This window comes from Monodelphis domestica, chromosome 7 (assembly GCF_027887165.1).
Source record: "Monodelphis domestica isolate mMonDom1 chromosome 7, mMonDom1.pri, whole genome shotgun sequence".
In the NCBI taxonomy this organism is placed as follows: Eukaryota; Metazoa; Chordata; class Mammalia; order Didelphimorphia; family Didelphidae; genus Monodelphis; species Monodelphis domestica.
The window spans coordinates 93,894,804-93,918,090 of NC_077233.1; the positions used below are offsets into that span (position 1 = coordinate 93,894,804).

The following is a 23,287-nucleotide window of genomic DNA, read 5'->3' on the forward strand; positions in this document are numbered from 1 at the left end:
AGCGAAAGGAGCAGAACCAGGAAAACATTGTACACAGAGACTGATACATTGTGGTTCAATCAAATGTAATGGACTAGCAGCAATGCAATGATCCAGGACAATTCTGAGGGACTTATGAGGAAGAAGGCTGTCTACATCCAGAGAATGGACTGTGGGAGCAGAAATGTAGAAGAAAAACAACTGCTTGATCACATAGGTCAATGAGAATATGATTGGGGATGGAGACTGTAAATGATCACCCTAATGCAAATATCAATAATATGGAAATAGGTTTTGATCAAAGAGACATGTAAAACCCAGTGGAATTGCTCTTTGGCTATGGGGGAGGAGTGAGGAGGAGAGGAAAAGAACATTAATTAATTAAACTTTTCCAAAACTTGGGGGAAAAAAAGGCATGTTCCAGGTGGTAAAGACACTAAGGATGTGTGCTTGTGTTAAAGGGGATGGAGGAAGGGGTCTTTCAGTGGCATTTCAGTCCATCAAAAAGCATTTATTAAGAATCTAGGGGGCAGCTGGGTAGCTCAGAGGATGGAGACCCAGGCCCAGAAATGGGAGGTCCTGGGTTCAAATCTAAGCCACTTAACCCCCATTGCCTAGCCTTTTACCACTCTTCTGCCTTAGAATCAGTATTGAAGACAGAAGGTAAGAGCTTAAGGGGAAAAAAAAAAAGAATCCACCATATGTCAGACTCAGTGTTAGAGGACAGTGATGCAAAGGCAAAATGGAACAGGCCATATCCTCAAGTAGCTTCCACTTAATTGGGGGAGATGATAGTACCATGTATGGGTGGTCTGGTGAGGTCTTTAGAACTGGACTGACCATAGAGCCTTTATTTAATTTGATCAGATTTTAATCACTTTTTATCTCGGTTCATCCCTCCTCCCAACTGCTACTTCTCTTCATGCCCCCTCAGATCACTCTTTCCTTTTTTTTAATTGAAAAATTTTATTTAATGAATTTAGAATTTTCAATGGTTACATGATTCACATTCTTCCCCCTCCCCTCGACCCTGTAGCCAACTTGAAATTCCACTGGATTTGACATGCATCATTGGATCACTCTTTCCTGATGGAGGTTCTTGAAGCCAACTTAAGAGTGGGCACTTGGACGTTCTCCCATGTTACTTAGTCACCTGAACTATTTATCTTGAAAAGGGTACCAGCACGGGGCCCCTGGTATCCAGGATGGATTCCATTTGGGGGTCTGAATAGAACTTACCCAAACTTAGCAACTCTGGAATTCTCAAACTCCCCTCTCTTGTGAGTTCTTGGCTCTTTAATCCAGGGTTGTTAATACCCACAGACCTTTAGGATCCATTCTGACAGGTGCCATGAAAGGCCAGGCTGCCAGCTACGTGGTTTCACGTGATGGACCATGTACTTGCAAGTATTTGAGGAATTGGCAAAATTTAATCAAATCTGAGGCCCCAACACTGCTGGCCAGAGTAGGGCTCATTTGATCACAACAAAATTAACTATTTGTAGTTGATTCTTAAAAACAACAACAACAAACCCTTACCTTCTGTCTTAGAATCCATATCAGGTACCAGTTCCAAAGGAGAAGAGCAGTAAGGGCAAGGCAATTAGGATTAAGTGGCTTGTTCAGGGTCACACAGGTAGGAAGTGTCTGAGGTCAGATTTGAACTCAGAATCTCCCATCTCCAGGCCTAAATGTCTACCCACTAGGCTACTTAGTTGCCCTTTTGTGTGGAATCTTGATTTCATTGGCCCCAAATTAGAGGGCCCCCTTTTTACAATGGATCCTTGAAACAACCAACGGGGAATCTAAATCTAAATACTCTTCCCTTCAAGGGAATCCAACAATTGAGATCAGGAAAAAGGAAGATTGAGAGATCAGTGACCTCCAAATCTGGGGTAGATCTCTAAAATAAAAGAGGGAAAAAATCCCAAAATAATCAGGTGAAACCTTTATTTAGGGAGATAGTGAACCCTAAAGAGGCCTTGAAACACCTCTACTTTCTCATCTGCCTTTAGACTTTTCCCTTCTGAGCAAGCCCCTAGCTACAGCTCAAACAACAAAGTAAGCTGGAAGCGCTTAGGTGAAGCTCTCTTTCTCCCCAGACAAGAATGGGAATCCCCCCCCCCCTTAAAAAAGACCAATTATTCTGACTCAAATTGGTGGGGCTCTGAGGATAGAGGAGGACTCAAATTGTGTACACTAAGTTATTTTAAGAAGCTTCCACTACTGTTTGCTGTCTTTTGTCTGTCTTTGTACAGTGAAATTTGTGTTAAACGTGTGTTTATGTGTGTTTGTGAACTAGGGCTCTGGAGACAGAATACCCTCTGGAGACTAGTAAGGACCAAACTGAGAACAGCAACATGCTTATGCAAAAGATTGGTACCTCAAAAGCCTCACTAGTATTCTCAGATTTTAGAGGTTGCCACTGGAACCCCCAGAATTGAATTAAATTTAAATGTGCTTTTAAGTGAGATGAGTGGGGCTAATTAAAAGCTCATATTGGACTGCCACTTTAAATTTTTTTTTGGCAGCAGATTAATAGTTAAAGCTTTGGATAAATTGTCCTTGTAAAAAAATTAAATGATAACTTGGGATTCTGTGACACTAGTAGGAAAATCCATCCAGGTGTGGTTAAATTGATTCTGATTTTATTTTGAGTGAGGCATATCTCTCTTTGATGGGTTGGAATTTGCTGTGCTCTTTGGCATTGGAACAGAGTTAAAGAAAGGCACATGGATCTGGAGGTTTGCTGGTTGACTTGTTTTACCCATCTATGATGTGGATATTAGCCATTTGGATCAGTATTCTTTTGAGTCATGGATTGTATTGCTATATATTCAATTGTTAAAAGAGAATGATATTAAAATACTTGAAACTGCTCATTTAGAAATCCTATATGTATATATTTAATTTGGAAAATTTTATTTAATTGATTTAGAATATTTTTCCATGGTTACAAGATTCATGTTCTTTCACCCCCCTCCCATAGCTGACACACAATTCCACTGGGTTTTACATGGGTCGTTGATCAAGACCTATTTCCATGTTGTCGATGTTTGCACTAGAGTGATCGTTTAGAGTCGACATCCCCAATCAGACCCCCTCGACCCATGTAGTCAAGCAGTTGTTTTTCTTCTGTTTCTGCAATAGATATTTATAATGTTTTTAACAGGCATTTGGAATAGTAGGAATCTCTTTAAGACATCTCCATCTGTGAAAAGCAGAGTCCTGGGATCTTACCATGTCTCTGAAGTCACTAAGGAGATTCCTTCACCACCAGGTTCTCCCTTCTGTCTTACTACTGTGGGCTCACTCAAGATCTTTGAGACTTGAACCATCTTGTTTCTCAGTTACAGGGTCTATTGGAGAAGACACTTGCCTAAGGACATACTGCAGTCTGGGTAGAAGGGACACTACCAAAGTCTTACTGACCAATCCCTCTGCTGTAGAACTGAAAGGAATTGAGAGCTTGATCCATCTGTCACATCTAAAGAAGGCCCTAACCCCTGAGTGGACAGCCCAGGCGAATACCATCGATTTTAATCTCCTTCTGACCTGGAAAAGGAAACTGAGGACGGCAGTAGCCCAAGATGAAGGACATGGGCTTACTCAATGGGATACAGCAGCACATAGAACTTCTTGATTCCTGCCTTGGTCAGTAATGTGGGAGCTCATCTTCTCAGAAGAGGAGAATGTTAAATGCACTTCTCAGAAGGGGCTATCTTCAGCCCACTGACCTCATGGCTGAAGCTGGTCTTGTGACATCTTTGGAAATTTACCACTCGTAATCTGGCCTCTGACACTTCCAACTGTGTGACTTGGGTAAGTCACTGAACTCCTATTGCCTAGCCTTTACTGCTTTTCTGCCTTGGAACCACAGTATTGATTCTATGATGGAAGGTAAGGGTTTAAAAAAATATTACCACTCCCAGATCCTTTGATTTGATCCCACTTTAATCATCTGGATACCATCACTCCTCCCAGTCACCTCTAAACTCTTTGATCTCTCCAAATGTTAGTGCCTCCTCCTCACTGCTGTCCCCTCTGATAACTTTCCCCCAGTATTTAAACTGGTTTAGTGTGGGTGCCTAGACTCGTTCCAATGTTGTTCAGTGACCTCAATTTGTAGTTCCTCCACCTTGATTAAAGAGCCTTGTTGTTACTTTGGTAGGTTGACAATACAAAATGGTACAGGATATCAGAATTTTAAAAAAAGAACAGAAAGGTAGTTATGATATTGGATCTTAATTGGGGGCAAAGAGATTATAATCTGGGAAGCCACAAAGAGGAATAGAACTGGGACTTCCACTGAACCACAGAAAGGGAGGTGATTAAATAATTTTTTTGGGAAAGGAGATCTATTGAGCTCACAAAAGCTTGGGAAAGCCACAATAGCCAGAAGCTAGGGTGGCTGGGATTGGCTTCCAGGTTCTTTCTAGGTTTGATTGTCTTCTTAGGTTTGATTGCCCTCTTTAATGTCAGTACTTAAGCTAAGGAGGTTTAAATTTTAGGAAAGGCTAGACCAATTCACAGTTGAATGATTGAGGAGAGCATTAGTGGTGGGCCAATAGGTGATTGGTTTCATGCAGAAGGTGGCATTTAAGGTGAGTATGAAAGGATGCTAGGGATTCTGAGAAGTGGAAGTGAAGGGGGAATGTATTTTAGTCTTAAGGGGATGACCAATGACCCTCTACAAGATGCAGTAAGAAGGCCAGAGTTCCTGAAACAAAAATGTTCATAAAGAGGAGTAATGTGTAATGAGTTTGGAAACGTAGGTTGGAAGTAGTTTTCAAAGGGCTTTAAATTGCCAAATAGGGGGCAGCTGGGTGGCTCAGTGGATTGAGCGCCAGGCCCATAGATGGGAGGTCCTGGGTTCAAACCTGGCCCCAGACCCTTCCTAGCTGTGTGACCCTGCGTAAGTCACTAGATCCCCATTGCCTAGCCCTTACCACTCTTCTGGTTTAGAACCAATATCCAGTATTGATTGTAAGACTGAAGGTAAGGGTTTAAAAAAATTTTTTTTAATTGCCAAATGGAAAAGTTTACTTTTAATCTTAGATGTAATGGGGAGACACTGGAGTTTCTTGGGGAGGGGAGTGGCCTGCATTTCAGGGAAATTATTGTAGCAGCTCTGAAACTTGAAGCAGGGGGACCAATTAGAAAACTATTGCAACAATTCTGTTGAGAGGAGATGATGGCCCAAATTAGGGTGGTGGCTGTGTGTGGAGAGAAGGGGGCCTGTATTGTGGCAGCGTTATGGATGTAGAAGTGACAAGATCTGGCAACTTATAGGATATGTTGGCTGAGAGGGAGGCTGTGATGACACAGATTGTGAGGCTGGTTGACTGGAGGATGATGATACCTTTGAGAAGTTTAAAGGAGGGGTGGGTTTCAGGAGAAAACAATGAGTCTTGTTTGGGACATGGTGACTTTGAAATGCCTATGGAAGAAGCAGTTAAAAAATGTCCATTAGGCATTTGATATAATGGGACAGGAGTTCAGATGCCAGTTTCAGACAGGGTAGGAATGAGGACTAGCCACCCAATGGGAGAAGAGGATGCTAGCAAAGGGGAAGGATGAGAATTGCCTCCAGAATTGCCCTCATGCATAGGAAAATTAGGTGCCCACCTACAGAGATATGCTACTGTCCTACTCCTGAAATATCTTCCTCTCCTGCTCACTGATTCTTGAAATCTAACTATTAGAGCTTCATTCTTCTGTTTTTAGGCTGTTGCTGTTAAAATGAAAATGCTCCAGTGACTGAAATGGGTTATAGAGTCATGAAATGTGGAAGGGTCCTATAGAACAAAGCATCTTACCAGCTTTGCCACTTGGGGCAAATCCCTTCACCCCCCTGGGCTTCATTCCCTCTTAGTTAAAATGAATGTCGGAACTGTTAGGGATTTTGGAGAATCCCCTCCCCTTATTTTTGGCGAGGGGAAGGGACTTGTTCAAGGTCTCACCGGTTCTTTCCACTCCACTGACTCACTCTATGGCTGCCGACGGATAAGAGTTCCCCAGGCGTGTTAAAGGAGATCATGGCCCAATCTACAGGGCATGTAGCACCAGGACCAGTCAGCACACCTCAGCCACAGAGCACAACCCTCCTGCAAGCACGTTTCTGTCTGCCCCACCCCAACCTTTCCCCCACCAGGTTAGACTAGAGGATAGACCTCCTCCTGTAGGGAGACAAGTGCTTACACATAGATAGGGACCAAGGAGAACCCAAAGTCCGAATTGTGATCCAAGGCTGAAGTGTTAAGTTCTTGTCCCCAAGGACCGGAGGCTGCCAAGGGAAGGATAGACTCTTTCCTGCCAGGTCAGCAATGAACTGAGGGGCTTGAAGGGAAATAGGGAGAGTGGCGTGGGGCCTGGGCGAGGCTACCACGAGGTGGCCTTTGAAGGAATGCAACAAGAGAGGAAGGTTAGATCCAGGAGGAACTTTCAGGCAGCAGCTCAGGGGTGGAGATAGGGAGGGGGGAGGTTAAACCACTTGATGGGTTTCACACAATGTCAGTCCCGGAAAGATCCCCAAGATCCCCGATCCTTTCATTTTACAAAGGAAGAAACCAAGGCCCATCTTGGTGAAGGGACTTGCCCAAGGTCACACAGCTAAGACGATGGTCCCCTAAAAGGGGAGGTGGAGGATGGGCCATGTGACCTCCGTTCCCCTCCCCGCAGATTTCCCTGTCCTTCTCCAGGGAGCTCTAGCCAACCCCCACCCCACCTTCCGGCGTGTGTGTCCAGCCAGGTGACCAGGTCTTTGAGATTCCCAAGGTTCCATCTTCCCATTCCCAGGAGCGTGGGGCGGGAGCGGGTGGGCGTGGGCGGAGTGCGCCACGCGTGTACTCCCCTCCCCACTCCCCCGTTCCCGACTCACTGCGCGCCCCGCGGAGCCGGCGGAAAAGGTGGCCTGTCCCTTTAAACGTCCAGACGGCCGCCCCATCTGATGCGGAGCCTCCAATCCGGGGCTCGGGGCCGAGGAGCCTTCAGCCGCTGCTGCTGCCGCCGCCACCGCCACCGCAGAGGCTCGGACTCCGCGCGCGGCCCCGGCCGCCTGCATCTCTCCACCCGCAGCGCATCCATCCCCTGCCTCCGCTCGTGGCTCCCACAGCTGCTGCTGCCGCTGCGCCGCCCAACCGGGATGGGCGCGGGGCCCGGCGCGGGGCTCTGAGCCTCCCTGCATCCCCCCCCCCCCCCAGAGCTCCGGCTCCAGCTTCCTCCCTTCCCCCTCCCCTCTCTTTCCTTCCCCTCCCCTCCCCCAGCCGGGGGGCCATGCCCCAGGCGCTGAGCTGGGGGGCGGCCCTGGGGGTCCGGGCAGCGCGGAGGAAGGAGGTCCAGGTCCAGGTCCAGGTCCGTGTCCCTGTCCCCGAGGGCCCCCCCAGCGCGGCGCTTCATGGAGCGGCCCGGCCCTGGGTGCCGGGGGCGGGAGGAGGAGGATCCAGCTGGGCCCTGTGAGCCCCCAGCGCTGGCGGCAAAATGGTAGGAGGGCTATGGGGTCCCCTCTCCCATCCCCCAGCTCCTATTCCCCAGCCCCCAACCGATTTCCAGCTCGTTGTCAGAGCCCTAACTAGCACCCCATCTCCAACTCTCTTTGCCACCACAACGCCCCACTCCAACATAGCACTCCACCCCCTGACCCTATCGCAGATAGCCAGCCCCACAGCCCCAGAAGGGACCCATCCTTGCTTCCAGAGTAATAGATTGGTGAACAGCCTACCTCCTCTGTGCCTCATCTCTATCCCATTCCCAAGGGTCCCAGGGCAGCTAGAATTGGCCCTTCTCCTTTCCAATTAAGGCCATTTCTCTGGCCCTGCGTCCCCGCCCACCTCCAAGTCCCCCAAATGGTAGGTCAGCTGGGGAACCCCAATAACTGATCCTCCATCTTTGTCCCAACTTCCCCTAAATAGTAAGAAGGTACTTCTTTCTCAGCTAGCCACCCCTCCCCCAGTCCCGTCAAGAGTCCAGTCCACTCTTCTCAGACCACCACATTCTCTCCCCGCCTTCCCCCTTCCTCTTTTCCCAAACTCCTTACTTAAGCACTAGGGAGGATCGCCAAGACCTCCTCATCTCCTGCGGGGAAATTCTCGCTGTTCTCTGTGCGGTTCCCAAACCCGAAATCTCAGGTTTCTGCTCAGAACCCCCACCTCAAACTCACCTGTTCCCCGTCCCCAAATCCCAAACAGGAGGCGGCTCCCAGGCCTCCCTCTCAACTACTCTGCGCTCTCCATCCCATCAGACCTGACCATCCGTAGGCTGGCCTCCGGTCATTTACCCCGGCCCCAATTGGCTTCTAACTCCAAACCTCCATCATCTTAGTACTGACACTCCAGTAACTGAAGGGTCTTTGAGAAACCATACGCACTCCCCCACCCCGCCGGCCCTGGGGCTTACTCCTACTCCTAGGCTCCCTTTGAGGGGAGAGAGTGGATCGAAGAAAAAGTGGGGAGAGATTCGGGACTAGAAGAGGAAGGTCTAGAACCTAGAAGTAGTGGTCTGTGCTTGGGCGGCTGCGAGGAAGTGTTAATTTAACGCTAGAGTTGGAGGAATTAGAATTCTGGGGCTACTATGTAAAAACGAGTCTCCAAGGGTTAAATTCCTTTCTCCTGGCTCCGCCCCATCTAAGGGGCTGCCCCCACTCTGCAGTGACCTGGGAGCTGGGCTGTGGGATCCCTGGCTTGCCTTACTGCTCAGTTTGGGAGGGAGCTCACCGCCCTACCACCTCTTAGACCCCTTAGAGTGGGGTTGAGGCGGACCTTTGGGCTCTTGCAGCACCGGGAAACCATTGACCGTAGGATTTAGGGGGAGGGGTTTAGAGGGAGTTGGCTTCCCCATTCCGGACCCCCTGGAGTTCCTGCGTGTGTATCTATCTGTGAGCCCGGCGTGAGACTGATTCAGCTCTAGGTCTGAATGATGGCAGGGCAGGACATCTCTTACCACCGAGGACTCCCAGGAGACAGTTCTGGAGGAGAGAACCGCCAACTCAGCAAATTCCCCCCCTCCCCCCTCCCCACGCCCTAGCCTGGGGTAGCATCCGGACAATTCCAAACCCTTACGGACATTGTGGTCCGAGCTGTCCGCCCAGGTGGGCTTAGGGACTGAGGACTTGAGGGAGCAGGAGACCCTCCTGCCAGCCAGAGATGCTGAGTTGGATAGAGGCAGGACTGTGGGGAGCCCATTGCCCCTGCTTCTCCTGTCAAAGTACTCTGGCCAGTATAACCCTGCTGCTTATTTTCCTCCCATCTCTCCCCTGTCACCGGGCACTGAAACTCACGAGAGGTTGAGGGGAAAGGTTGTTACTAGCTGGGCTGGTCAGGAAGGCTCCCTGGAGGAGATGGCACCGAATTGACTTTAAAGTAGGAAATGAGCAAGGTTAAATGTGTATGATTAGTGACTTGTCCAAGGTCACACAGGTTGACTAGATTAATGCTTTCCTTCCTGAGCCTCAAGTTTTCTGATCTGTAAATTGAGGAGATGGGACTAGATTTGTCTCTAAAATCTTTTTTTTTAATTCGAAAATCCCATTCTCTATTATAATGGAGATGTACATTTTATAGGCAGATGTAGTTTTAACTTAAAGGAATCATCACCGCATTTTCCATATTTAAAGTTCACCATGTGTTTTCCTTACAACAAGCCTCTGAGATGGGTAGTGCAGCCATTCATGAGGAAGCAGACTCGGGAAAGGGCTTGCTCAAAGATTGCATCTCTTGAGTGCCTGCTGCCTCCTTGTTAAAATATACTGGTATATTTCTGAATCCTGAAGTCAGTGGACTCAACTGGCCAGGCCTGAAACCCAGGGGTCTCTTGTACCTTTTTTGTTTTTTAAATCTTCACTTAGAATCAATACTAGGGTATCACCAAGGTCACACAGCTAAGAAGTGCCTGAGGTCACATTTGAACCCAGATCCTCCAGGTTTCAGGCCTGGCACTCTATCCACTCTGCCGCCTATCTGCCCCTTGTATCTCTTGCCAGGGAGAATTCTGCTGCCCCCCCCCCCCCATGGCTGTGTGCCACTTCTTTGTCCAGGTGGAATGATCCTCATCTGGGCAGGTGATTAGGTTTGGGAGAGGTCTTTCCTGAGCTTCAGAAATCCCTCCTTCCCACCCCCAAGAAAGCCCAGGAGTTTTTGATGTGGATAACCCCTTCTCATTCACCCCCCAAAGGTTGGTAATATTCTTCAATAATTCTATGAAAAGGAAGTGCTCCTTATAGGAAGGCCTTCCTGTCCTCACTAGTGCTGGGGACACCAAGGGAGATAGGAAAAAGGAGTCTGCCCTGGAGGAGTTTTCAGTCTTCTGGTAGTCTTTGAAATACCCATTGTGTTGGGCTTTGGGGGAGGTTACCCAATTTAGGTAATTCTTGGTCCCTACTCTGAGAGCTCCAGGTTTAATGCATCAGGCCCTGTGCTAAGCTTGGGATCAAGAGAGACCAAAGACAATCTCTTCCCTTGGGGAGTTTACAATTGGATGGGGGAGACGATAAAGGTAAAAAACAAACCAACCCCAAACTTAGAGCAAACAAGCTAGATCCAGGATAAACAGGAAATAATCCACCCAGGGAAGGTACTCGAATTTAGAGGGATTTAGAAAGGCTTCCTGAAAATGGTGGGAATTTAGCTGGGATTGAAGGAAGCCCAAAAAGGAGAGCATTCCAGGTCAGCCAAAGGAAAAAATATAAATCCCTAAAGAACCTGAAATCAGTGCATTGGAAAGGGTTATGGTTAATACTAATGGGGAGATTGTGGAAAACTTCCTAGAGGAGGCAGCATTTGAATTGGGGTTTTAAAAGATGGGTTGGTATTTAAAGGGAAGCCAGAAAGTGGTGCAGTTGGGGCGGAGCAAGGGAGAAATTCAGGTGCTGACCCTCTGAGGAGTATGAAGGAGAAATGGAATGGAAAGTAGGTGGGATTTGGAATCAGGAGACTGATGCTTACTTGGGTGCAGCCAGGTGGTTCACTGGATTTGAGAGCCAGGCCTAGAGATGGGAGATCCTGGGTTCAAATTGGGCTTTAGGTACTTCCTAGCTGTGTGACCCTGGACAAGTCACGTAACCCCATTTGCCCAACACTTACTGTTCCTCTACCTTGTAATAAATATATAGTATTGATTCAAAGGTAGAAGATAAAGGCTTAAAAAAAAAAAGACTGCAGCTGACACTTGCCACCTGTGTGAGCTTGGTTATGAGGCTTTAATCCTTTTGTGCTTCATTTCCCTTTCCTGTAAAATGAGGGGCTGAGACACTCAGAATTTAAGAATTTCAGCATTGGAAGGGATCTCTGGGAGCACCTGGTCCCACTTTTCCCTGCCCAAGAATCCTCTAAGTCTCTAACAAGGGGTTGCCCAGCCTTTGCCTGAAGAGAAACACAGCATCGTCAGGGGCAGCCCATTCTGTATTTACTCCACTATTACAATTTTCCTATGGGTTCTCTTTTATATCAAATCCAATTCTCCTTCCTTTAAGCTGCTTTCAGTGCTTTTCATATTGCCCTTTAAGGCCAAAGAGAACCAATTAATTTCCTCTTTCCTTGGGGCCACCTTCTAATGCTTGAAGGTAGGATTCTGACCCCTCTGAAGTTTTTTCTCTTTGGCTCATCACTAGATCAGATCAAAGGGCCCTTTCAGCCAGCTTGATGGAGCAGACTGGACTCTGGTTTTGAAGTCAGAGGACTTGGGTTTGAAATCTGACTCTGCTGCTGGTTTTCACTCTGGGGCTCAGTTTTCTCCTCCGTAAAATGGCTTAGATGATCCTTAATCAGTCGTCTTACAGCTCTGTGATTGTCAGCTTCACCTGATTTTTTGGGGGGGTGTTCCTGGGGTGGGGAACTCGCTCCTCCTTGGGAGACTGGCCCCTGCTTGACAACATTGACAGAAGCAGAAAGGGTTTGGAGGATGTACCCTTAAGGAACTGGGAGGATCTTGCAGTGGCTGGGGTTCCAGGGATGTCTGCTGGGATGGAGATCACAGTGTTCCTAAGTCTGCCCTTCAATGCTTCCGTTGCTGTCCTGGGTCTAGAGAAATGACTGGGGTGTGGGGCATATATGGGGACCCTGGGCAGAGAGGGATGGGCAGGGTTTGCCATTAAGGAGTACAAGATTCTGCTATCTTTAGCTGATGGGGGTGTGGGGGGGAAGTGCAGAGTCAGCCCCAAGCACCACCTTATCCTTAAACCAACTTGTATTCAGCTACTCTTCCTTTGTCATTGGCTGGGCTGGACTGGAGTTAGAAAAACCTGAGTTCAAATTTAACCTCAGATACTTATTCGCCCAGGGAAGTCATTTAACCCTAGTTGCCTCAGTTTCCTTATCTGTAAAATGAGCTGGAGAAGGAAATGGCAAACCCCTCTGGTATCTTTGGCAAGAAAATAAAACCCCAAATGGGGACATGAAGAGTCAGATCCAGAACGACAACATTCTCTTTATATTTATCTTTTATATACTGTTGTTGCCTCTCCCAGAGATAATGTAAACTCCTTGAGAAAAGGGATGATCTCATTCTTTGTCTTTGTGGCCCCCAGTGCCCAGCACATAGTAGGGAGCTTAACAGATGCTTGTTCATTGATAGAAGGAGCATGGGGTGTAGGGGTTGTCATCCTTCCAGGCCCCTCCTGGGCAATTGGAACTAGTTGCAGCCAGCACAGCTGGACCAGAAAGGCAGGGCCCACAGCTGGAGGGCCTGATGGAAGCCAGCACATCTGGTTGGGGGAGGTGGGCAGGGCTCAGAACTGGGTTATTGGCATCGCCTGCTGGCAATGCCTTCTTTGTGGGGAGGGAGAGGTGGGGCAGACAGAGGAGCTGGGAGGGCTGGGATGCTGTCAGGGACTGGTTCAGGCTCCCAAGGTCCTGGAAGACACGAACCTCTTCCCTCCTCTTGTGAAATCACAGAACTAAGGAATGTCCAGATTTGGAAGGGCCCTCTGAGATTGTTTATCCCAACTGCTTTATTTTACAGAGGAAGAAACTGACCCCCCCTTCCTCCTCCCCAAAGGAAAAGGGACTCACCCAAGGTCTGTTAGCCACAGAGCCCAACTTCAGTCCCAGAGCTCCCTACTCTTGGGTCAAGGTCCTTTCCAAGCTCGAGGTAACTTTAAGGGACACACACAAGTCAAGCTTTCCCATGTTTCTCAGTTCCTGACCCAACTTCATAGCTGCCAAGAGACTGCTATTCCCTTATCCATCCCCGTGTCTGTTGTGTGATGGCTTCCAGTGGACTTGACTGACATAACTCAACAATAAAGCAGCCATCGGTGCTTTGACCAGAGCAGGAACTTGGCCAACGTTTGCCCATCTGAATTTTGTGGATCAGTAATACTTCCTGCTGGAGTGACTTTGCATAAAACACCCCTTTGCTCTCGGAGTCTTACTTCCTTCATCTGTAAAATGGGGAGAAAGGTATTTGGAAGAGTTTAAAGCCTTTTGGAAGTGGGAGGGGGTTAATGGCTAAAGGCTTTGAGAATTGGTCCAGGTTTTGCAGGGGAAATGTGGTGGCCAAGGCGATGCCTGTGAAAGTGTGCTTGGGGGGAGTGGGAAGGCTCCCGTGTTGGAGAAAGGGCGTTTGAACTTGGTGTCAGAGAATCTTGACAGTGTGGCTCTGGGCCTCTCTGTCCTCTTTGTCAAATGGGAATAATGCTCCTTGAATGGCCACTGTCATAGTCATAGGTTTTTATTGAGAATCAGATGGAGTAACAAATGTTTATGAGCAGAGGAGTGTCATGGTTTAGTGTGTGTTTGGGCAGGTCTAGTGAAGAGAGTCCTGGAGTTGGAGCCAGAAGGAGCTGAATTCAAATTCTACCTCACAGAAACTTAAAAGCATTATGACCTCGGGCATGTCATCTCACTTCCCCCTACCTTAGTTTCCTCATCTGTAAAACAGGGGTGATAAGAATGGCACTTGCATCCCCCGGTTGTAATGTTCAAATGAGAGAATGACAGCATTTTGCAGACTTTCATGCACTATATAAATGCCGGATACTATAATAATTAATGTTATGGTGGTCTTTAATCATGGGATATGATGCCACGACTGGCCACAGGGCCAGGTGTAATAATGCACAGGACAGAGACCAGTTAGGAATTGCCAGTAGAAGGCCAAGTAACACGTGATGAGGGAGCAGAGAGGAAAAGATGGAGGAAGAATTGATAAGACTTTTGGCAGCAAAGTGGCTCAGTGAATAGAGACACAGGTCTAGAGACCAGAGGGTCCTGGGTTCAAATTTGGCCTCTGTTGCTTTCTAACTGTGTGATCCTGGGCAAGTCACTTAACCCTAACTGGCTAGCTCTAACTGTTCTTCTGTCTTGGAACCTCTACTTAGTATTGACTCTATGACAGAAGGTCAGGGTTTAAAATAAAAAGAATCAATAGCATTTGGTAACTGGATGTGGAGAATGTGAGAAAAGGAGCCTGGGAAGATGGCAGTACCTTTGGCAATAATGGAGAAACTAGAAACCTAGCCCTATGTTTGCAGACTAAGGATCAGGGAACTCCTAGAAGGAATCACAGATACCAGAGGGAACTGCAAAACCTGGGTGCTTTGGGCAGGGAGAGAGGCTCGGACCCTCACCCTTTTGGTCTTTCTCTGCCTTCTGGAGGTAGGGAGGTGAGGGATAGAGACAGAGAAGAAGGCGAGACCTTCACCCTTTTGGTCCTTTTTTGTCTTTTCGGGAGAGGGAGATAGGGGGCAGAGAGACAGAAAGGAAAGAGGGACAAGAGAGAGAAGGGAGACAGGAGGATCTCTAGTGTCCCCAACAACTGTTGGGTGTTCATGGTGCAAGGGCTATACAACAAAGCTCGATGAATAATAATACTAGCTAGCATTTCCACAGCACTTTAAGGTTTGCCAAGTCCTTTGGCCTATATTCTCTCTCTTTTGATCCTCACGACCCTGGAAAGTTAAGTGCTCTTATTATCTCCATTTTCCTGGGGAGGAAACTGAGGCTGAGAGTTTAAGGGACAGTGTCACTATACTAGCATCTATGAGACAAAATTTGAACTCAGGACCTTTTGACTCCAAGTCCATACTCTCTCCACTGCTCCACCCGGCTGCCCCTTGTTCGAATGTTTCTAATGCATGTATCAGGTAATGTGTACTCTGGTTATCTGGGCTCATCCCCACATTAGCCAGTGAGCTCCCTGAGGGCAGGGACTGACTGCATCTGATGCCAAGGATTGCTCCTGGGACAGGGTACAGTGCATAGTGGGCACACAGATGTTTGCTACAGAATTGAGATGATTAAGTCCTTATCTTGTGCGGGGACTGTGCTAGTTGCTAAGAGAGCTAGAGATGAAGCAACCGGGGCCCTTGTCCTCAAGGAACCCGATCTCAGTTCAGTTCAAGGAATATTGCATAAATGCCTGGTGCATGCAGGGGGAATATACCTGTCCCTGCCCTCAAGAAGCTTACCTAGATATGAATGGTATACTGGTGTGGCACAGACAAGTCGTGAGATGCAGGGGAGAGAAGAGGATGGGGACCAACGAGAACCAATCAAAATGCTTTCAGAAAATTTGAGCTGGAGAAATCATTTTCGTGTGTGTGTGTGTGTGTGTGTGTGTGTGTGTGTGTGTGTGTGTGTGTGAGAGAGAGAGAGAGAGAGAGAGAGAGATCAAGGAAGCTTCAACAGAGGGGAGGGTCATCTGAGCTGAGCCTTAAAGGAATTCAAATTAACTCAACAAACATTTCTTTATTAAGTGTTTACTATGTGCAAGGCACTGAGAAGGATTTCAGCAGATGGAAATGAAGTGAGAGGGGAGAGAGCACTTTCCACTGGGCATTTTTTCTTTTTTGATATGTCTCTGGGGAAGGATGTGGACAGAATGAGAGGTGAGGGAAGAGAGGTCCTGCCCTTTCATGGAGTGCCAGGTGGAGGAGGGACCCCTTTTTTTCTCCTGGATGCAAGACTTGCTGGGATTTGCACATCCTAAGCATCTCTGCCTTGGGTTTTCTCCCTATGCTCCTAGACTGCTGATATGAAGAAAATCTCCAGCTGGAATTGATTCTCTTGTGTGCTAATGCATGTGCATTCCTTCTCTCTCCCTCCCTTCCCCTTCTCTCTCTTATTCTCTCCCTTCTCTCTCTGTCTCTGTCTCTCTCTTATTCTCTCCCTTCTATGTCTCTCTCTGTCTTTCTGTCTCTGTCTCTCCCCCTAGCCCCCCCTCACACACACACACACACACACACACACACACACACACACACACACACACTCATAGAAACTCTTTATCTGTGCCTCTCCCTTCTGTGAGTCAGGAAGAGGGTTGGATTGGAGGCTGAGCTTTTTCATGGAGTTCTGGGAGTTCCTAATCCTGATTCTGGCTCAGGACTGCTGTCCCAGCTCAGCCTGCAAACAGACATGACCCTTTAAGATTTAGCCATAGAAAGAGCATCAGAGCTTATCTCAGTGAACCTCATTTTATAGTTGAGGAAACCACAGCTCAGAGAGAAGGTGTAGTGAGGTCCCATTAGCATAAATAATGAATCCCATGAAATGGTTGAAGACATTCACATCTCCACAATTGGAAATATGTGGAATTTGCCCAAGGTCATGCATACTAAATTGCAGAGCTGGAATATAAACCTGGCACTCTAATTCCACGTCTATTGTTCTTCCTAGTATTCCATACTTGGGTCTCTGATGGAGGACTGGGGTTAGAGAGCCTGACATTCATGCCTAGAAGGTCTAGAGAGATCCCCATCTACCCAGGCAGCAGAGTGCAATGATTTGAACTCATGAGCATGTGACCTTGAGGGTCTTACTTGATAATATCCCAAAGGTACTATGTTGTGATATAGTGGAATAAGCTCCAGACTTAGAATCAGGTGATTAGGGGAGGCTAGACTTGGCTTTTCTACTTCCTAGTTGTGTGACCCTGGGCAAGTGTCTTCTCTTTGAGCCTTAGTTTCCTTATCTGCAAAATGGGAAGAATAATACTTTCATTCTCTCAAAGCACCTTCAAATACCATAGAAATATGGTTTTTGGTGGTAGTAGGGATGACCCTGAGCCATTCTTTTTTTTTGTTTTAAACCCTTACCTTCCATCTTGGAGTCAATACTGTGTATTGGTTCCAAGGCAGAAGAGTGGTAAGGGCTAGGCAATGGAGGTCTAGTGACTTGCCCAGGGTCACACAGCTGGGAAGTGTCTGAGGTCAGATTTGAACCTAGGACCTCCCATCTCTAGGCCTGGCTCTCAATCCACTGAACTATCCAGCTCCCCCCTACTCTGAGCCATTCTGAGAAGCTTCTATTTTGTTTTTTTCTCTCTCAGAGAGTAGGAAAGTATGATCCGTTTAGACATTTCTACCCATTCCTGATAAGCAAGGCATGGAGTGTCTGAAGCACTGGGGTATTTGAAAGGCTTTCAGATGGATGGAAGAAGTCATTTCCAGGTACTCATCACACTCTGTTCTTATTGTTGTTCATCCTTCGTTTTTGAAGAGGCATTATGAGGTAATGACTTGACTCCTTTATGAGTTGAATTTCAGTGAGACGGAGTTGCACAATGTCATCAGCCTCATTCTTTCTTCCAGAGTCATCAAAGTCCAATGGCAGCACAAGAGTCAAAATGACTGGTGACCCCATTCTATGTAGTTAGTGGTCAGACCTCATATAGGTTGGGGTACCTGTTTAGAAGGGACCTGTGAGAGCTTACAGGGCCCAGAAGATAGTAGAGCTTTGAGTTTGAAGGGACCTTACTTAGACGTTATCTGGTCTGACTCCTTAATTTTCAGATGGTGAAACTGAGCCCCAGGGAGTTAATAACTTGCTCAAAGTCAGACAAAGACTGACTGGCAAGTCTGGGATTGGATCCAAATTAGGACCAAGGAAAGTGCCAACATCAAGATTAGCACAGGCACATATTGACTTAGAAAGCCACATCTTAACATTATATATGTTCTGTGGTATTTTTGCTTATGTTGCTAAATATTTCCCAATTGCATTTTAATCTTATTCACTGGCCATTTTACCTGTTTTTGACACCTGGACTCGGGCACATGTCCTTTGAGTTATCTTGTAGCCCTGAAATTGTAATTCTGATTCTTAGTTCTATTCCCCCTTATTCTGTGATGTTGGGTGAATGACTTAATTTCTCTGGGCCCCAGTGCCTCATATATGATATCCATCAGTTCAGCTACTTAACAATTGGAGAGAGAAAAAGAGATAGTTGTGATGAGGATCCCACAAAATCATAAATGGGAAAACCCTTTCGAAAATTACTTTTTCCTCCTGCACCTCTTTGTCGTCCTCTCCACATCTTGGAAGCTGGAGGAACCTAGGCCCTGGTGGGGAGAAGGTGTCAGAGCTTATGGGAGTGAGTTCTTCTCCTTAGTACTACCCTCTTCTCTTTCCTAGACCCAAAACAATCCATCTTAAGAGGAAGAAAGTCAATGACTAGCTGAGGCAGGGGCAGGGCTAGAACTGGGTGATTCAGAAGGTGGTCTTTGGGCAAAACCACCACTTTCAGGGGTTGGGTGTCTTCTACACTTGCTATTAGCTGCCCTAGGCTTTGACCCTTCTTCAACCTGGATTCTAGGTCTTCACAACCCAACTTTCTCAGGGCCTTCAAAGGTGATTGATTAATTACTACTTTGCAAAATGATCAGCTCCCAGAGGTGAGAGAGCTCTAGAATAGAAAAGGCCAAAGCTGAAAAGTGCCTTAGGAATCCTCTACTAACCCAATCACAAAATCCCCCAAAGTTGGACTGATCCCAGAGGCCACTCTGTGGCTGACTAGAATCTTCTCAACACACCCAACTTTGAAGACCTCCAGTTATTGATAACTCACTGTCTGAGACAGAGAGGATGAGAATTCTCTGAATTCCACCTTTGAAAAACTGTTGGGGAACTTTATTTTCAGAGTGGACTGAGAGCCTGAGAAAGATCTGGTGAAGGAGATCTAAGCTAAGTCTTGAAGGAAACAAGGGAAATTAAAAGGCAGAAGTGAGGAGCACTCCAGGCAGGGGTATGAAGGAATGGAGATAGGAGAGGGAGGTAGACAATCATGTGTCCAGCATAGTTGGATCATGAGTGTATAGAAGGGAGCGAAATGAATGGAGTTTGGAGAGATAGGAAAAGGCCAAATTTGAAAGAGCTGTAAATGCTGAATGAAGAGTTTTCTATTTGATTTTGGAGGGAAAGTCATTCTCTTCCTTCATTTTTATCCAATAAAATGCCCCAACATTTTGTACATGAAGTACAGGTCTGCCATCATCTTGTACTTTTGACACATGGGACCTTATATGTATCCGCATTACATTTCATTTCATTAGAATGTTCTAGATCATCGAGATATCTTTGGTCTGACTGTCATTCAGCACATTAACTATCCCTCTCAGATTGTGTCATCTGCAAATTTGATCCACATATTATCTATACCTTTATCCTGTCCAAGTAACCGATTAAATTGTTAAACTGTACAAGGCCAAGGGCAGATCCTTATTCATTCATTCCATTAGAGACCACAAGTTTCCCATGAGCAGTGAATGATGACTTTTGAGGTCCCATCTTTTAACCAGTTCTGAATGCAAAATCTTATTTTGTCTGTAAGGATTCTACTTAGATTTCAGCAACTTCTTTCATGAGGTTTATTTGAGTATTTCTCCTGACCTTTCATTCTAGTAACTTTTTTGAGAAAAGAAATTAAACTGGCATGGTCTATACCTTAGGAAGCCTTGCTGGCTTTTTTATGATCACTGCTTTTTCTTCTAGATAATAGCTCATATCTATATGGCATTGTAAGGGATTGCAGAGCATCTTACCCATATTATCTCAGTTGTTTTCAAGAAAATCCTGTGAAGTAGATGCTATTTTTATCCCCATTTTAACTATGAAGAAAATGAATGGGCAAGTATCAGAGGTGAGATTTGAGCCCAAGTTTATGGTGCAGCTAGGTGGTACAATGGATATAATGGCCTCAAGTCAGGAAGACCTGAGTTCAAATGGAGCCTCAAGACACTTACTAGTTGTGTGACCCTGGGCAAGTCACATAAACATGTTTAACCTCAGTTCCTCATTTGCAAAATGAGTTGGAAAAGAAAATGGCAAACCACTCCAGTAGAGTCACCAAGAGTCAGACCCAACTGAACAAAAACTGCTGACTCTAAGGCCTATACTCTTCTGTATTGTGCCGTGTCTAGATGTTATTAACCATCCATTTGATGACACATACTAGAATTTTATTAGGAATTGAAGTTTCCTAGCCTATCGTTTGCAGACTGTTCTATTTCCCTTTTTTGGAAAAATCAGGACAATAATTACTGTTCTTCAATCATGTGGCAACCCTTTCCTTTTCCACAGTATTTTTTTGATTTTACAATAAATTTTCATTGATATCTTTGGTTTTTATGTCTCTTACTCCTAATATATCCCTCCCCACTCTTCTTCCTTCCCAAAGAGCCATCACCTATAACAAAGAATTTTTAAAAGAGTAAAAGACATGTCAACAATGTGACTTTATATGTGGTGTTCTACATCCCTGGTCCCTAACCTCAGCAAAGAAATGAGGGAGATAATTCTCATTTCTCTTCTTTGGGACCAAGTGTGGTCCTTATCATCTCTTAGCCTTGATTATTTTGTTCATGATATTATTTCCATTTACATCATGGTGGACTTACTGTACGTTTTTCTTTTTCTATTCACTTTACCCTGTATCAGCTATACAAATCTTCCCATGTGTTTCAGTCTTCTTCTTATTTGTTGTTTCTTATGGTCAATAATATTCCATGCCATTCATATACCCAGTTTATTTAGCCATGTTCCAATCAATGGACATCCATTTTCTATTCTTAGCTGCTACAAAAAGTGCTGCTTTAATTTTTTTTTTATTTGAAGCTTGTATTTTTATCATTGGCCCAGCTTTGGCATTTCTCAGTCAAAGGATATGGACATTTTATCTCCACACTGTTTCAAAGATGAGGCTGGCATTGGCTCAGGATCATATCAATCAATTCAGCATTATCAGATGTCATTAGTCATGTCTTGGTGACTTGAACTCATCAAACAGAGCTAGATATTCTTTTATCATCTCCCAACTTATCTTGAACATCGATTCCCTGGAAGCCATTTTTGTTCTGTCCTTTCCAGTTTAAAGGTCATTCTCCTCGCAAAGAGAACAGTCAGAATAAAGGTTGTTTGCCTCCTCTTGTAGTCAGTTATCGCCCTTTCTACCTCCTCCAAAGTGATCCTCACCTTTCTTTGATCTGCCTCTCTTCTGCCCAGTACTAAGATAGTTCAGTGCAGCTCTGATTTGATTGCTGTGAGTATTCCTCCCATTGACTCAGGTGAACAACCACTCATGTCTTCCCATCCTGTGTTTCTCTGCCAAGAAATCCAACCCTGCGAATCCAGTTAGTGTGCTTTCCTGCCCTTGCTATTGGCTACCGATGGGACACACATGTAGCCAGCCTTTACTTCATTGGTGCCGTTTCTCAGATGGTTCCTTTTCTTTCTTTCTTTTTTTTAAACCCTCACCTTCCCTCTTGGAATCAATACTGTGTAATTGGTCCTAAGGCAATGGGGGTTAAGTGACTTACCCAGGATCACACAGCTGGGAAGTGTCTGAGGACATATTTGAACCCCAGTCTTTGGAGACATGACTCCCAATCCATTGAGCCACCTAGCTGCCCCCTTTATCCAGGAACTATTGATGAGCTTGACTTCATTTCACATTCTGGACTTTAGAAGCATAGATTTTGAGCTGGAGGGGATTTTAGAGGCTGAGTCCTATCCAGTCATTTAAAGATCACAGTGAGATTAACACAGGGTCATGCAGCTAGTAGGTTCCTGAGACAAGGATATGAACCCAGGTCTTCCTGACTCTGAATCCAATGCCCTATTCAGTTTTCCCATTTTCTGCCCTGATGTGTAGCCCTGCATCACCAATTCCCTATTGGACATTTCACACTAGATGTCCAAGAGCCAAATTTTGAACTCAACATTTCCAAACTGAACTTATGATCTTTTCCCTAAAACCTTTTCCTCTTCTCAGTTTCTCTTTTTCTGTAAAAAGTACCATCATCCTAGGTTTGTCGCTTTGGTATTCTTTATTCCTCATTCTCTCCCACCCCACATATCCAAATAAGTTGCCCAAACTTGCCATTTCTCCCATAATATTGTTCATATCTGATCCCTTCCCTCTCCTCACAGCTACAGCCCTAGTTCAGTCCTCAGCCCCTAGATAATTGCAGCAGTCTCCTAATTGATCTCTCTCTCAAGTCTCTCATCATTCCACTCCATCCCACACACTGATGCCAGACTAGATTGTTCCTAAGTGCCAATATAACCATGGGACTCCTTTATTCAGACAATTCCAATGGCTTCCTGTTGCCTCAAAGATCAAGTGTAAACACCTTTATTTAACTTCTGAAGTCCTTCAGAGCCTGGCCCCATCCTAGCTTTCCAGTCTCATTTGATGCTCCCTCCCAGACTCTGTGATCCAGCCAGGCTTGTCCTTTCTGTTCCTCTCTCGTGCTCCTCTGTCTCCCGTCTCTAGCTTTTGTAGTGGTCGCCCAGCTTACCTGGAAGGTGCTCTCTCTTGAACTGTGCCTCTTAAACTCCTTCTAGTCCAGTAAGATTCATCTTAAGCACTATGTTCAAGTCAAGAACCCTTTCTCCGGCTGTTAGGACCGTCCCTTCCAAACCACCTTGCTTCTTACTACTTTGTGTTTATTCACTTTCTACTTAGACTGCATATATTTATACCTTCTGCTATTAGAATGGAGCCTTCTCTAAGGAGGCAAGGATTATTTCATTCTTTGTACTTGTATCCCCAGCTCCTAGCACAGCACCATACCCAACACATTATAGTCACTTAGGAAATGCTTGCCTATTTTATTGATTAACTGAATATACATCCTTCATTTGTATTTTCTCTTATATGGATAGTCTGAACATTTTGAGGGATTATGAATCTCGTGCAGAATATATCAAGTATATATTGAGGGGAGGGGCAGCTAGGTGGCTCAGTGGATAGGGCCAAGACTGGAGATGGAAGGTCCTGGGTTCGAATCTGGATCCAGGTACTTCCTAGCTATATGACCCTGAGCAAGTTACCTACCCTCAGTTGCTTTGACTTACCTTGAAACCAATATACTGTATTGATTCTAAGATAGAAGGTAAGGATTAAAAAAGAGAGAGAGAGAGAGAGAACGTGAATGCGTGTGCATGTGTGTGTATGTGTGTATGTGTGTGTGGAGAGAGAGAGAGAGAGAGAGAGAGAGAGAGAGAGAGAGAGAGAGAGAGAGAGAGAGAGAGAGAGAGAGAGAGATTGGTAAAGGGAATAGCCACCTCTTCATCACCTCTTCATCAGAGGAAAG

General features: G+C 45.9%; 1 protein-coding gene across 1 annotated transcript in view; it reads left to right on the forward strand.

Annotated features, from left to right (window-relative positions):
- The first annotated feature begins 6,966 nt into the window (after positions 1 to 6,966).
- Positions 6,967 to 23,287, forward strand: part of ZBTB47 (zinc finger and BTB domain containing 47) — a 49,649-nt gene continuing 33,328 nt past the window's right edge. Inside the window, exon 1 of the mRNA XM_056805101.1 lies at positions 6,967 to 7,461. Coding sequence (XP_056661079.1) covers positions 7,459 to 7,461 — 3 coding nt within the window. The 5' untranslated portion in view covers positions 6,967 to 7,458. The remainder of the gene's footprint in view (positions 7,462 to 23,287) is intronic.